This window comes from Globicephala melas, chromosome 8 (assembly GCF_963455315.2).
Source record: "Globicephala melas chromosome 8, mGloMel1.2, whole genome shotgun sequence".
Taxonomy (NCBI): Eukaryota; Metazoa; Chordata; class Mammalia; order Artiodactyla; family Delphinidae; genus Globicephala; species Globicephala melas.
The window spans coordinates 45,997,455-46,013,559 of NC_083321.1; the positions used below are offsets into that span (position 1 = coordinate 45,997,455).

Below are 16,105 nucleotides of genomic sequence, written 5' to 3' on the forward strand. Positions count from 1 at the left end.
CTTTACTAAAAATTTGTTTAGAATTTTTGCATCTGTGTTCATGAGGGATTTGGTTCCTAGTTTTCATTTAATGTCTTGGTCTGATTTGGTATCAGGATAATGCTGGCCTCATAGAATAAGTTGGGAAATACTCCCTTTAGTTTTTTGGAGGAGCTTGTGTAAGTGATACTATTTCTTCTTTAAATGTTTAGCAGAATTCATCAGTGGAGCCATCAGGGCCTGGAGTTTTCTTTGTAGGAAGGTTTTAGACTACAGATTCAATTTAAAAAATAGATATAGAGCTATTCAGGTTATCTGTTTTCTTGAGTGAGCTTTAACAGTTTGTGTGTTTCATCTGTTGTCAAATTTGTTGGCATTGAGTTGTTTGTAATATTCACGGCCTAAGATAGGCTGTAAATCTTTCAAGTAATATTTTAATGACATTCCACAAATTTTGATATTTTGTGTTTTCATTTTTATTCAGCTCAAAATACTTTATTTCCTTTTTTTTTCCCTTAGAAATTCTGGAATTCCTTTAATGTTCTCTGACATATATTTAATTCTGTACAATTATTATCAAAATAATCTTTTTTTTTAAACATCTTTATTGGAGTATGATTGCTTTACAATGGTGTTTTAGTTTCTGCTTTATAACAAAGTGAATCAGCTATACATATACATATATCCCCATATCTCCTCCCTCTTGGGTCTACCTCCCTCCCACCCTCCCTATCCCACCCCTCTAGGGGATCACAAAGCACCGAGCTGATCTCCCTGTGCTATGCGGCTGCTTCCCACTAGCTATCTGTTTTACGTTTGGTAGTGTATATATGTCCATGCCACTCTCTCACTTCGTCCCAGCTTACCCTTCCCTCTCCCCATGTCCTCAAGTCCATTCTCTAGTAGGTCTGCGTCTTTATTCCCGTCTTGCCCCTACATTCTTCATGACATATTTTTGGTTTGTTTTTTAGATTCCATATATATGTGTTAGCATACGGTATTTATTTTTCTCTTTCTGACTTACTTCACTCTGTATGACAGACTCTAGGTCCATCCACCTCACTACAAATATCTCAGTTTCGTTTCTTTTTATTGCTGAGTAATATTCCATTGTGTATATGTGCCACATCTTCTTTATCCAATCATCTGTCGATGGACACTTAGGTTGCTTCCATGTCCAGACTATTGTCAATAGAGCTGCAATGAACATTTTCACTGTTATTCTTATTTTGACTTTTACAAAATGATAATTACGTTTACCAGAAGGAGGTGTCAATATTAAATATGCAGTCATTTAAAGCAACAACAAAAAGCTCCCCACTCTCTAATCTTTGATATCTATTCTTTATGCATATTTATCAGTAGACAAATAAATATAAAAACCCAGTACCCCAAAACTCAATGGTTTTCTCCATCATTGTGAAAGGAAAGTCAAAATGGAGTCAGTATTTCTAAGAGAGATCTCTAAAATGGAGCCGGGAAGCCATTAAGGAAGTACGATGTTTGCATGACTCAGCCTGGATGGAAGCTGACCTTTTGACCTGATGAAGAACAGAACACCAGAACACCTGCCAGAAACTCAAGATACTAATCAGACCCTTACCCTAAAACAATTCGTGACAGTCTATATACTAACAAGACCCCTACCCTAAAATAACCTGTGATTTCTTAAGGACAAATAATTTGACTCGCATCAGAGTCGATCACAACTCTCACCAGGGCAACTTTTAACAACCTCGTGGTTTTTGTCTTTATAAGCCCCTGACTCTTTCTCTTCCTCGGAATACTCTTTCAGGGTTAACTGAATCTGTGTCTCCCCAATTGCAATTCTTAAGTCCCCAAATAAACTCTGTTCTTTTTGCAGCCTCCTGCATTTTTTTAGTTGACATTATTTAGATCTTTTCTTCCTTAATTAATCTTGTCGCACCCCAAATAGCACAAAGCTCTATAGATTCAAAGGAGGCAGAAACGGAAAAAACTACAAGGAAGACACTCTGATTCTAAAACCAAAGGCGAGGGACTTCCTTGGTGGTCCAGTGGTTAAGAATCCACCTTCCGGGGCTTCCCCGGTGGCGCAGTGGTTAAGAATCCACCTGCCAATGCAAGGGACACGGGTTCAAGCCCTGGTCCGGGAAGATCCCACATGCTGCAGAGCAACTAAGCCCGTGCACAACAGCTACTGAGCCTGTGCTCTAGAGCTCACGAGCCACAACTACTGAGCCCATGTGCCACAACTACTGAAGCCCGCGCACCTAGAGCCCGTGCTTCGCAACAGGAGAAGCCACCACAATGGGAAGACCGCGTACCGTGGCGAGAGGTGGCCTCCCTCGCCACAGCTGGGGGGGAGCCTGCGCGCAGCAACGAGGACACAGTGCAGCCAAAAATAAATAAATTAAATAAATAAATTTTAAAAAGAACAAAAGAATCCACCTTCCAATGCAAGGGACGTGGGTTCGATCCCTGGTCGGGGAACTAAGATCCTACATGCTGCGGGGCAACTAAGCCCGCGCGCTACAACTACTGAGCCCATACGCTCCAGAGCCCGTGCGCCACAACTAGAAAGCCCACGTGTTGCAACTACTGAGCCCACGCACCACAACTAAGACCCAACGCAGCCAAACAAATAAATAAATAAAAATAAAACCAAAGGAGAGAGAAAAAGAGATGCAATTGACTATAGCTTAAACATTACGGGTATGATCTAATTATCAGGCATGTTCATCAAGATGGCTGCCCAGACATGCCCAACAATGTGAATGCTGCTTAGATCCAATTCTATGAGAACGGTCTCTTCTTTGGAGGTCCTCTTACTCACATTCCTCAGCTATACATAAAAATCTTCCCCCCAAAAATCATTGGTGGAAGGATGAGACACAGTCATGTTGATACCAGTGTGTGCATAGTCCAAAGTCTTCTTCCCAGGCCTTGCTGTTGACTACGAAATTCAGAGTAGGAAAGGCCTTCCCCCAGCTAGTTTCATACAAGCCACAAAATGACCAAAAGAGGTAGACCAGTCCTCTTGGTAATTCTAGGAAAATAAAAACCAAGACAATCTTATTTCTGATGATGCTTTAAATCTATTTTAGAATGGAGTAGTAAATAAACAAATATATTTTTTTAATCAATTATTTTAGTATTTGAAACAATAGGAAAGAGGAGCAGGCCATCCTCACAGCAAGGGAGGAGAAGCATTCTCTCAAGGCCTTCCTTATCTTGAGCAAGGAAAGTTTTCAAAGCTACATTCAGTACTACAAGAATCACTATGATCAGGTCAACTTTTACAGAGTAACTGTGGCCTATAAAACAAAACCACTGATTTATTAATACATGTCTGGCTACTAAAGCAGTTATAAAACTATATTATGTGGAATTCCTTTAAAAAATAGGGGGTAGAAAGTACAGAAGTAAAATACAATTTAAATGTATGATAACTGTTAAAGCTAAGTATTGAAAACACTGAGATTCACTATGCTACTCTTCTGTGTAAGTTTAAACTTTTACATAATAAAAAGATTTTCTTAAAAATATGTAAAATATCATGTTTGAAAAAGGCAGTTCACAATAGTATAAACAGAGATTATTATAAAAGTATGTCAGGTGATAGAGGAAACAGGTGTTTCTGGAATTATATAAATTGAGCTAAATGTTCATTGTTTTTACTTTTTTCCTGGAAAGTTGTTTGTGTTCCCCAAAATAAAAGAAAATAAACTTGGTGATACCACCCTGGGCTCATCCCAAAGCCCTTCTCTCCCAAATCCTGTATCAGGGCCACAGGCACCAGCACCCAAGCTCCACGTTTTTCTTACCTCTTGAGGCAGCTCCAGTTTTGACTGGTCATCCAGGCCATTGGAATGCAAGCCCATCAGGTATGGCACAGGAGCATCTAAGAAATGTAGGAGAGAAGCTGGGAGAATAGGAACATAGACATGCTGCCACTGGAAAGGAAACATGAGAGCTGTAATTGTCTCCGCCACAGTCATCAGTCTCTGGTAATCTAGGTCAAAAACAAAACACACACAAAACCAGTCAAAAACAAGGTACTTGCTTCTCAAATAGTAAGTTAAAATCTTCAACACAATTTCACATTTAGAAAGGAACAGGATAAATTTCAGCAAGGGTATGCTCAGAGTATGATTCCCTTGTGGGTATCAGAGAGACAACCCAGAGACCTCAATGAACCACAAGCTGAAGTATACCCCCCCACACACAGGTCCATGCTAGTAATAAAATTTAATATAGAAATACAATTTAGAAAAAAAGAAATACAATACGTATCATAAATAGTACCTTGCTCCGAATACTAAACCAGAATGTTAAGTAGATTCTCTTCAGTAGAAGGAGAATGGGGAAGTGGAAGAAAAAGAAAAGGAACAGTGGTCTAGTCTCTGTTCAGCATGAATGTCAAAACACCTCATTTACCACTCACATGTCTGCATTCTACAAGGAGCTGATGTGAACTTTGCCTTCAAGATCAAGCCCAAAGAACCTTCAAGCATGCAGAGGCTGGTTTTCCACACTAGCCAAGTCTGCCTTCCACCTGGCAACCTTTCTTGAATGGTAACAGCATGAAAGTGTCATTTTAACACTTTGATAAAAAGCTCCCCTAGAACCTGAAAGACCCAGAAGATTGACTTTCATTACTCAAAACTCTTATTCTAGGTCAGAGAGCATATCTTGGAAGAGAAGCTTGTGCTCAAAGCTTAGCTTTTCTTCAGAATGCAATTTCTAGACTTGTTTTATTTTTAAAATGAGTAAAAAATACATCAGCAAAGCCAATACAATAGATTGAGATTTAACACATTACTATTTACAAATGGTATGATGGTTTCAGACACTTAAAGACAAAGTAGGAACATCAATTTTAAAACCATATGAGTAATATCCTCCTGGAATGGCTGATTTCAAATGAGTTTTCACAGGAGCTAAACAGTTTTATGCACTAAAAACTCAGCCCACCATTTAAGCAAATCCCAGCTTGGTTCATAAATGAGTAATAAATAACAAAAAGCTTTCCAGAGAATGAAGAAGAATGAGTAGGAAGTGAGCAGAAGCTGATATATATCAACTAGGTTTTAGCAAAGCAGCCTTTGTGCTCACCAGTAAAACTTTGGAGCAGCTTACCACCTTGCTCCTGGCTAAGCATGACCTGGAAATAGTTTTTTTTTTAACTAGTAATGCAAATAAATAAAAATTGATGACTAAAACTTCATCATCTCAAACATTTTGAGTACACTCTAAGGAAGTGCCTCACGCTTCTTCGGGGAAAGCTAAGGCATTTGATAGATAATAGGTAAGTGATGTAAAACAATCAGTGGGTAAAACTGAGCTCAGAGATTTGGTCATCAATAATGATTTTTAAAAAAAATACAACTGATTTAGCAGAAGGACAAAAGAGCGCAAGCTTTTCATATTCACTAAAATCAGGAACAGACTGATAAGAGTTCAAGAAGAAAGTCGATCTCATCTTTCACTGTGCCCCACAAAGCACTGCCATTCCCATATTAAAGACTATTTGGTGAGGACCCTCTCCCAATTGAAGCAACAACAAAAATATTTCACAAATTACAAAAAAAAATAAAAAACTCTTTCAAGGATTAAATAGATAATCTATATAGCCTTTCAGAAAAAGTATTTACTCCAACGTGAGAGTAAGCAACAACTGAGGAACAAAATTTAGGCCACTGCAAGTTCTATCTTCAGCCTCTTCTGAGATATCTCAGTTCCATGGGGCACCTGTACAACTTGGCTTGTTATCTTTCTGTTGAAATCTTCCTGCTCTATGATTATTCTAACAATTATTATTAAGAAGAATTCTAATGATTCTCTAGGCGAGGCCTCAGTTTTTGTATCTTTCACCTCTCTTTTCTAGATATGAATGCCTGTAAATAATCTACTAAGCAATAATCTTGAGAATCTCAGACATGATAAGAATATACTTTAAAATTCAAACTTAAGATGATCAAAAGAATGTAAAGGTGTGGGAGAAAACCTCCAAGAGATATTTAAAGCTGAAGGTCCAGTCTTACTGTGTCCCAACACTGGCACTTAAACACACATTTTGAATAAATATTACACTGAATAATTTCTCCCCCGTTTCAGTGTACACACACCATTTCTGGGTTTTTTTAAAAAAGGCAGGAAGGAGCAAGGCCTTTCCAATCATGTGAAAACCAAAAAGCTGCTGCTTTTACCGAAAGTCAATAAAGCAGGTGCTACTCCTTTACGTGGCTGGCATTCCTGACAGGTCTGCTCAGAGACAAGAACATCTCATAGGGGTCCAACAGACACTGAGTAAAGGAGTCCCTGAAATGCCTTCCTCATGAGGCTTCCTGGACACTGGACTGCTTGCTCCTTATAGTGTACCTAGTTACAGTGTCAGGGAACATCTATCTACTCTCTAATCATGAAACAGGGCATGCTGAAGTCTGAAGGAAGGGGCTTCCTCTGCTCCATAAAAGCAGCCTTTTCAATAGCACAGACATCTAGTTCTGGTTTTTCCCTACTCTTCAGGATGAGTCTAATCCAGTATCTGAAACTCAGCCCACTTATTTCTGCTAGAGTGGGTAACCTTATTCGCCTCAGATTGAAATCCCTGAAGAATTCCCTGTGATGCACTTGAAAGTGTGCTATTCTTAGAAACAAAACACTTTAGGGGATGAGAAATCATCTCCTCTTTCAAGGCTAAACTGCTTTCCATTTATATGGTTTGGTTTTACAGATACTAGAAACTTGGAATTTTATGGCCTCTCTGGTCTGAGTTGTGGGTTTCGTTTTCCCTACATTTTTGTATTTTAAAAAAGCAACAACTCATCTTGAAGGATGGCCTAATAAACCATGCCTCCGGGATCCATCAACCCGTGGTACCCACACTAGGATGCTGACCTCCCAGAGCTGTAAGCAACAGCACAAAATCCATTTCTATACACCAGTACAAACGATAAAATCAGTACCTCCTTTGCCATTGCCTGTCTCTGTGCTCATCATTCCAAGAAGGTGAAACTAATAAATAGGAAACAGATGAAGGTCATCTGCATCCAAAGAGTTTTAGCCAATCAAAATCAACTGGAAACACTTCAGCTCGAGGCAACTCTCTGGGTTTTCTCACAGCTCCCATAATGCTGTAATGAGCAATTACTTTTAACAAAAGGAGATAACGCAAAGCATACTGGGATTACAACCACTTCTGAGTGGTGAAGAGAGAATAATCAGCACATTCTTATGACTTCTCTCTGTGCAGAGAAAGACATTAGGCTTGGGATCACTTTACAGATAAGTTCACTCCTAAAACAAACTACAGGGAAGTTCCTGCAAATCAGAAATTGAATTAGAAACTGTCCTTGCATACTCACACTTCTGTGAAAATTGTATGAACAAGGATGTTTCTCATGCAATCTCTGTTCTTAGGAAACAACCCAATCTATGTCCTGATATCTCCAAGATAAACTGTTAAATGAAAGAAGGTATAAAACAATGATTAGTATGCTCCCATCTGTGTTGTTTTTAAAAGGTATACATGCTGTACATGCAAGGAAACAGGAAACAGTGATAAGTCTTAACACGTCACTGTACATACACCCTTTTGTAATATTTTAAATTTCTACCATATGACTGAAATGCTTTTTTTCCAAGTTTTACTTTAATATACCATATGTATATCAAAATGTATATAATTTAAAGAATATTATAATTAATACATGTGCACCACAACATTAAAAATAGTGCATTATATAAAAGTATTTAGGAGGAGGGCATGAAAAAAAATCAAGAGATTATTTCACAAGGGTAGGATTTTAGATCAAAAAGAAAGGGAAACAGGGACTTCCCTGGTAGTGCAGTGGTTAAGAATCCGCCTGCCAATGCAGGGGACATGGGTTCGATCCCTGGTCCGGGAAGACCCCACATGCCGCGGAGCAACTAAGCCCGTGCGCCACAACTACTGAAGCCCGCATGCCTAGAGCCCGTGCTCCGCAACAAGAGAAGCCACCGCAATGAGAAGCCCACACATCGCAACGAAGAGTAGCCTCTGCTCACCACAACTAGAGAAAGCCCGCACAGCCAAAAAAAAAAACATAAGGGAAACATTCAATTCTCTCTGCACTGTTTGTCCACACATTATTTATTTGTTTTAAAAAACTATTATTTCATTAGGGATGCACAAGAAACTTGATCTCCGGCTACCACAGGAAGGAGAGAGGAAGGAGATGTCATTTTATTCCCTTTAAAATTGTTTTGATTGCATGCCTTGAGTTTGCATTACTTTTGCAAAAAAAACAAAAACAAAAACTAATGCAAGGTTATGTATAAAATAAGCTACAAGGATACATTGTACAACATGGGGAATATAGCCAATATTTTATAATATGTATAAATGGGGTATAACCTTTAAAAATTGTGAGTCACTATATTGTACACCTGTAACTTATATACTATTGTACATCAACTATACTTCAATTAAAAATTAATTAAAAAATACTAATTATGCATTTGTTTCCAAGCTTGTCTGCACTAGTTGAACTTATTACTGGGTTGTATAATTTAAACAAATGTTATGTAAATAAATGGTAAGATATGAGGACAAAAAAAAAGAACTGTTTCTCTGAAAACAAAATTAAATGCTTTAAAAAGCAAAGTCACTAAAAATACAGCAATTGAATTAGGCATATCACTTAAGTGCAAAAATCTTGGGAAAACTAGCATCTACTATGGTTCTTTTGCAAGGTCCTTTAAAAGTTCTCACTCCACTTTAAAAACTGGAAAACTCAGTGAATGAATTATGGGTGAGATTTATGCAAGAGAAACAGTGCAGACCCCTGATTAGTGGATCCATAATCAAAGAAAATGCACAGACACTTCATCAAAAGATTGGTGATTATACAGTCATATGGTTTAAATTAAAATGTTTAAGGGATGTATATATCCTTTTAGGATTCCCAAAGTTACATGACTTTTTCAATTATCGAATTCACTACGCTACTAAATCACTTCAGATAAAGAACTTCTGCTCTCTGTATAATTTTAAAACAACCACTAAAATATATGCTATTAAAGAAAAACTATATAGGGACCAAAGAACAAATATTATGCAGTAGTAAATGATCTACACATATGTTAAAAAAAAGATTTTCGGGGCTTACCTGGTGGCGCAGTGGTTGAGAGTCCGCCTGCCGATGCAGCGGACACGGGTTCATGCCCCGGTCCGGGAAGATCCCACATGCCGCGGAGCGGCTCTGCCTGTGATCCATGGCCGCTGAGCCTGTGCATCCGGAGCCTGTGTTCCGCAACAGGAGAGGCCAGGGCAGTGAGAGGCCCGCATACCGCAAAAAAAAAAAAAAAAAAAAATTTCCCTAAATAACACCTCTTTTCTATTCAGAAGGCAGGACATGTAGTGGGCAACACCGACTCTGAGTGCTGATGGCATGTTTTTCGAGGGCCAGAGAGATTTCCATCCACATGAGTTCTCTGAATCATAAATACAAATTACTTCAAGAAAACCAACCTGAATTGTTTCAAGTACTCTTAACAATAGACAGCACAATCTACATCCAATAAAAGGCATTCCATTCCATTTTAACCTCAACCATGCTGATTTTCTTTTTGACCCCTTGGTTATTTTGAAGTGTGTTTTTTAGTTTTAAGGTATTATTGATTATTGTTGGTCACAAGACATACTTTGTATGATTCAAGTTATTTTAAATTTATTGAGACTTGTTTTATGGCCCAGAATATGGTATGTTTTTTAAAATATTGGACTTTTTCATTCTCATCCAGAGAAAGCAATTGAGCTGCGACTGGCAAAAATCGACCATACTGCGGTTCACCCCCATTTACTTGACATGAAGATTGGACAAGGGAAGTATGAACCAGGCTTCTTCCCTAAGCTGCAGTCTGATGTGCTTTCCACCGGGCCAGCCAGCAACAAGTGAGTCAACCCCAGGGATTCCCTGATTCAGCTCCCTAGCCACAGTGGTGAGGGTTATACGGTATCTGGACCTGGACTGTTATCTCCAGGAGACCTTGACATTTGTAAAGCAAATATGGAGAAAACACGCAGTATCCAGGTTGTTCACTTGTTTTAACAAGGAAACAGGTGACAAGAGTATCATCGGCTCCTGTCTCCACTGTGCAAATTGGGATAGCTCCATGTGTCAGGGCCTGTAAAAGGCCGGACTGCAGATGGGTTGAAATCATCTCATTATTGAATCCGTACAACACCTAGCTAGCACTGTATCGTTAGTAAGTGGTGGTTGAAATAACTGAACTGAAAGTAGATAGCTTAGCAGGATTGCTCTTCTTCGTTACTTTTGGAGATGAGTGTATCAATGCCCAGGCAGAGTTGAATGAGTATAGTTTTGGATCTGCAAGTGAAGTTTTTGTAGGTGTTTCAAGAGAGATATGTCTCTTGGGACTTCCCTGGTGGCGCAGTGGTTAAGAATCTGCATGCCAATGCAGGGGACACGGGTTCGAGCCCTGGTCTGGGAAGATCCCACGTGCCACGGAGCAACTAGGCCCGTGAGCCATGGCCACTGAGCCCGCTCGCCTAGAGCCGGTGCTCCACAACAGGAGAAGTCACCGCAGTGAGAAGCCCACGCACAGCAATGCAACTAGAGAAAGCCCACGCACAGCAACGAAGACCCAATGCAGCCAAAACCAAATAAATTTATTTAAAAAAAAAAGATATGTCTCTGTCCCTGGGGAGTTATCTCTTTCTTGCCTCGCAAGTGATCTTTAAGCTACCCTTCTCAAGGTTTCTGAGCTATCTCTGGTGATTTCTTGGTGGTTTCCCATGGCCACCATTGGTCCCTAGATGTTTTAAGTTTTCTCCCGTCAGTTGACCTTACTTTCTTAGCAGAATATTCTTTCTTTCTTCCCTTCCTTCTTTCCTCCCTCTCTCCCTCCCTCCCTTCATTCCTTCCTTTCTTCATTTATTTTTGGCTGTGTTGGGTCTTCGTTGCTGTGCACGGGCTTTCTCTAGTTGTGGCGAGTGGGAGCTACTCTTCGTTGTGGTGCGCAGGCTTCTCATTGTGGTGGCTTCTTTTGTTGAGCTCGGGCTCTAGGTGTGCGGGCTTCAGTAGTTGTGGCACGCGGGCTCAGTAGTTGTGGCTTGCGGGCTGTAGAGTGCAAGCTCAGTAGTTGTGGTGCACAGGCTTAGTTGCTCTGCGGCATGTGGGATCTTCCCGCCCAGGGCTCGAACCCGTGTCCTCTGCATTGGCAGGCGGCTTCTTAACCACTGTGCCACCAGGGAAGTCCCTCTTAGCGGAATATTCTTAATTGTCTGCTTTGATTCTGTCAGGTGGACAAAAAGGAATGCCCCTGCCCAGTGGAGGCGTAAAGACCGGCAGAAGCAGCACACAGAACACCTGCGTTTAGACAATGACCAGAGAGAGGTAAGACACCTTGAGAATGACAAGGAATGACCCTGTTATCATGCTACACCCTCCTTCTCCTTCTCATTTCCTTGGCCTCTGTTCTGATTCAAATATCCTCCTCATAAAGAAGGGTTAATAATAAGTTAGTTCCTGATCCCTGATATGGGCCTCGGTTGTGACAAATTCAGGATGTACAGTGTTTCACAAGGGGCAGCAGGGCCACTAGCCATGTGCGTCCTCTCCCTGAACCAGATTTGTACCTCTGTTCGGGAATGATAACCAGTGCTTGGAAGAGAGCCTTTCACTGTCCTTTCAGTAGTCACTCATGCATGATACTCACTTCCTCCCAGGGGTTGGGAGAGTGGGAGGGCTGACAGGAACCTCAGAAGATAAGATTCTAAAACTTGGGAAAAATCCCTTTAAAATTTTTGAGGCTTTTGTGTGTGTGTGTGTGTGGTATGGTGGTAAAGAAGTTAATTTTGTTAGAGTGAGAAAGAGGAAAAGCTGAACTTGGGTTAATGCTGTGACTCTCTGAACCTGGGGAGGAGGAGCCTTTTTTCCTATTTTTTTCTTTATTTTAATTTAAAACAGGTAATCTTGACTTTTTTTTGTCAGAGGAGCAAAAGAATATTATTATCAGGTGCGTGCGGATTGAGGATTCTTGAATTGACCTGAGTCCTTATTGCTTGTAAGCTGAGTTTCTCAGCTCCACTGTAACTTGTTCCCAGTAAAGTTTCTATTATAAACTTCAGGTTGGAGACCCTGCCTTACTGAGTTGCAGAGAACTTGTGAAAATGGAGCTTCACCTTCAGAAACCTATTTCAGAAACTTCTCTTTGAGAAAAGACCCTGCAGTTTGCATTTTATACGATGAAATCCAGTAAAGCATGTTGTTTTCATATGTGTCTGGCATCTCAATGAATGGGAAAATATTTTGCCTTTGCTGTTTTTTAAAGGAATAAATTAATATTGCAAAATATGGTTATGAATTTTTAACTGCTGGTTTATAGGGTACAATTGTACTTGGCGTTTTTGTGAGGGTGGCCTAATGGGTGTTGGGTGTAGGTGTTATTTTAAAAGTCTCCCCTGGGTCTTCCACCTCACCTCCATATTATTTCTTTCAGCAGTGTTTATTGAGTACGTTTTCTTGGTCAAAATCACTATAGTAAACACTTTGAAATATAAAGATGATTAGGAGGTAGCCTTGTCCTCAGGGAATACCAGTTTATTAAGGGAGCAAAGGCCATATGAAAAGGCCATATGAGAGGCACGCCAGTGTTTGATCACTGATTAGAGAAAGCAGAGGTCAGTTCTGTCTGGGGTAATCTCAAACAAGACTGTTTGGAGGAACCAGCATCTGTTTAAGTCTTGAGGATGATAGGATTGTTAGGGACAAAGATGAGTATTGCAAGTAAAGGAGATGGCAGGATCCAAAGTTTGGTGGTGGTTGTGTGAAGGAGGCTGTGGGCAGAATATTTGGCAGGCAGGAGGTACTGGAGGTAGCTAGCAAGTTAGGAGCAGGTAGCAGTAGTGCAGGTGATAGTAATTGAAGCCTAATCTTAGGGGCTGGTAGTAGGGGCAGATTGAGGGGCCAGAAGATAGAATGGACAGAATTGTACTACTGGAATAAATATGGGGAAAGAAAGAAGTTGGGAGTAAAAATGTTGGTTGTGAACCTGGGATACTGAGAGGATGTCAGTGTGCAATTTACTGCATTGATTTGGTTATATGTTAAAGCAGACAGCATATGGGGAATCACCAGCAAACTGTAGAAAATCAGAAAATGCAGTTGTTGTTTTGAGTGTACACACGTGTTCTTTAGGCCCTAATTTAGCAAGGATGGATATCTTTGATATGAGCAGAGGAATTAAATTCCTCCAAACTTGGTGGGGAAAATGATTTTCCTCAATAGTACGCTGAGATTTGAGTTGGTTTGCCTACTCATAGGAGTTTGCACACTCATACATGTTGCAGCCATATGTTTTTTACCTCTTGTATCATTAAAGCCAAGAGGGCTTTACATTAGAAAAAACAGAATTAATTCATCATATTTTCTCAGTTTTCCCTACGATACAAGCACTGCATTTTAAACTTTGCCCTGAGCCTAGGAAAGAGGCAGTAAGAAAGTGCGGGGTGATAGTGCCCTCTTCAGGCCCCATCAGTACTGGTTGCCTGTGGTCTGTGTGCATGGGCACTAAGAGTCTTTGATTTTTCCGTTTGCTTTAGAAGTACATCCAGGAAGCCAGGAATATGGGCAGCACCATCCGCCAGCCCAAACTATCCAACCTTTCCCCGTCAGTGATTGCCCAAACCAACTGGAAGTTTGTGGAGGGTCTGCTGAAGGAATGCCGCAACAAGGTGAGCTGTGGACACTTCTGAATGTGTATTTTCCTTGGCAGCCAAGATGAGACCAAGGCCTAGCTCTGACCACTCTTTTCTTGATTTTGAAAACATTGTTAATGTAATGGGATAGTACTAATGTTAAGATCCTTTTAACTTGGAATTAGGTGTATTTGTTTTAAATAAAATATACCATTAATTGAGAGCAAGCACACTTTGCTTGATAAAAACTTAATATGTATTCTTTAAAACTGAGAGACAGATGTAGTTTTTAATTTTAGACATCTTATGTTACTTAAAATCATTAATTTTAAGTAAGTAGTATCTTAAGTAAGTAATGTAGTTGTATTGTCTTCAACAGATTAGTCTTACACGTATGCAAATGTTTTTGCCTCTCTGATTTAATCTGATAGCACTGATCTCGTGTCTAGAAACAAGAATTCGCTGAGTGCCTACTGTGTGCCAGATGAAGGTGTATTATTCAGTTTAAGCTTGCTGTTGGCATGTTTTTTTTCCATTCTACAAGAAGAGTAATTTTTTAAAGCTTTATTAAGGTATAATTGATATACAAAAAATTGCACACATATAATGTATACATCTTGATGAGTTTGGACATATGCATACACTGGTGATACTGTTACCACCAATCAAGGTAGACATATCTGTCACTTCCAAAAATTTCCTTATATTCTTTTGCGTTTTTTGTTTGTTTTGGGGGTAAGAGCACAACATGAGATCTGTCCTCTTAACATTTTAAATGGCACAATATTGTATTATTATAGGTGCTATGTTGTACAGCAGATCTCCAGAGCTTATTCTTCTTACCTATGAATACCAAAACTTCATACCTCTTGAGCAACAATTCTATTTTTCCCTCCCCACAGCCCCTAGCAACCACCATTCTATTCTCTGCTTCTATGAATTTGTTTGACTATTTCAGATACCTTATATAAGTGGAATCATGTAGTATTTGTCCTGTTTGGCTTATTTCACTTAGCATAATGTCGTCCAGGTTCATCCATGTTACTGCAAATGGCAGGATTTCCTTCTTTTTTAAGGCTTTTTAAAGGCTGAATAATACTCCATCATATGTTATGTATATACCACATATTGTTTAGCCATTCATCTATTGGTAGATACTTGGGTAGTTTCTATATCTAGGCTTTCATGAATAATGCTGCAATGAACATGGGGATGCAGATATTTCTTTGAGATCCTAATTTCAGTTCTTTCGGATATATACTCAGAAGTGGGATTGCTGGATCAAAAGACAGTCATTCTTTTTTTTTTTTTTAATAACAGATTTGTAGAGATCTGCTTTCTTTTATTTTTAAAATTATTATTTTTATTTTTGGTTGCCTTGGGTCTTCGTTGCTGCGATGAGCTTTCTCTGGTTGCAGTGAGTGGGGGCTACTCTTGTTGCAGTGTACGGGCTTCTCATTGCGGTGGCTTCTCTTGTTGCAGAGCACGGGCTCTAGGTGCGCAGGCTTCAGTAGTTGTGGCGCGTGGGCTCAGTAGTTGTGGCTTGCGGGCTTTAGAGCGCAGGCTCAGTAGTTGTGGCGCACAGGCTTAGTTGCTCTGCGGCATGTGGGATCTTCTGGGACCAGGGATCAAACCTATGTCCCCTGCATTGGCAGAGGGATTCTTAACCACTGTGCCACCAGGGAAGTCCCAAGATAGTCATTCTTAACTTTTAATATTTTAGTTCAGAACTTAAATTTCTAATAAAAATATAGCCTTTCAACCAAGTCAGTATACTGTGCTTTTTAGGACAGTTGAACTAACTTGGCCCCTACTACATCCTGTTTATTCATCAATGGAAAAAAAAGATTTTCCTGCATTTCACTTTCTAAGTGATGCTCATTTATGGGATGAAATCAAATATACTTTCTCTTGAAGAAAAAATTATTACTGTTACAAGTTAGGTTGATATACCAATACTGATATTTTGAATTCAGGCATCTTAAAAACTTCATCAGTTCATTCTAAGTCGTTGATATCCATGATTTTTCCCAATAATGTTGTCTTTTCTCCCATCAAGAACATTGGTGATGCTGCCTTTTTTGAAAGAGGGCTTGTCTCTTGTCTCTGGGATTTGTTTTCCATGCCCCTTGCATTCATTTTCAAGTTTTGAGATGCATGCTCTGGCAGTGACAGCTTTCTTATGTCTACTGCCTGGTCAACAATGATGGTGAAATATATCCTAATTTCAGATTTGTTGTTATGTGGAAAAGTGTACATGTTAGAATTGAAGAATAGCCTAACGCTATCAACTGTTGGCTAGCATGTGGAGCAACAGGGAACTCTGATACTGTTGGAAATGTAAATTGGTATGATTGCTTTGCAAAACAGCATAGCATTTATTATCCAGTATTCTTCTCCTAGGTATACTCCCTAGAGAAACCTTTGCAGCATGACCCA

At 39.7% G+C, this 16,105-nt stretch overlaps 1 protein-coding gene across 4 annotated transcripts in view; it reads left to right on the forward strand.

The window, feature by feature from the left end:
* Positions 1-16,105, forward strand: part of DENND5A (DENN domain containing 5A) — a 106,630-nt gene that overhangs the window by 70,123 nt on the left and 20,402 nt on the right. For all 4 annotated transcript variants that reach the window (XM_060303528.2, XM_070046146.1, XM_030831337.3 and 1 more), the window contains 3 exons: positions 9,748-9,898; positions 11,270-11,363; positions 13,571-13,702. In XM_060303528.2, the coding sequence (XP_060159511.1) occupies positions 9,748-9,898; positions 11,270-11,363; positions 13,571-13,702 (377 nt within the window). The remainder of the gene's footprint in view (positions 1-9,747; positions 9,899-11,269; positions 11,364-13,570; positions 13,703-16,105) is intronic.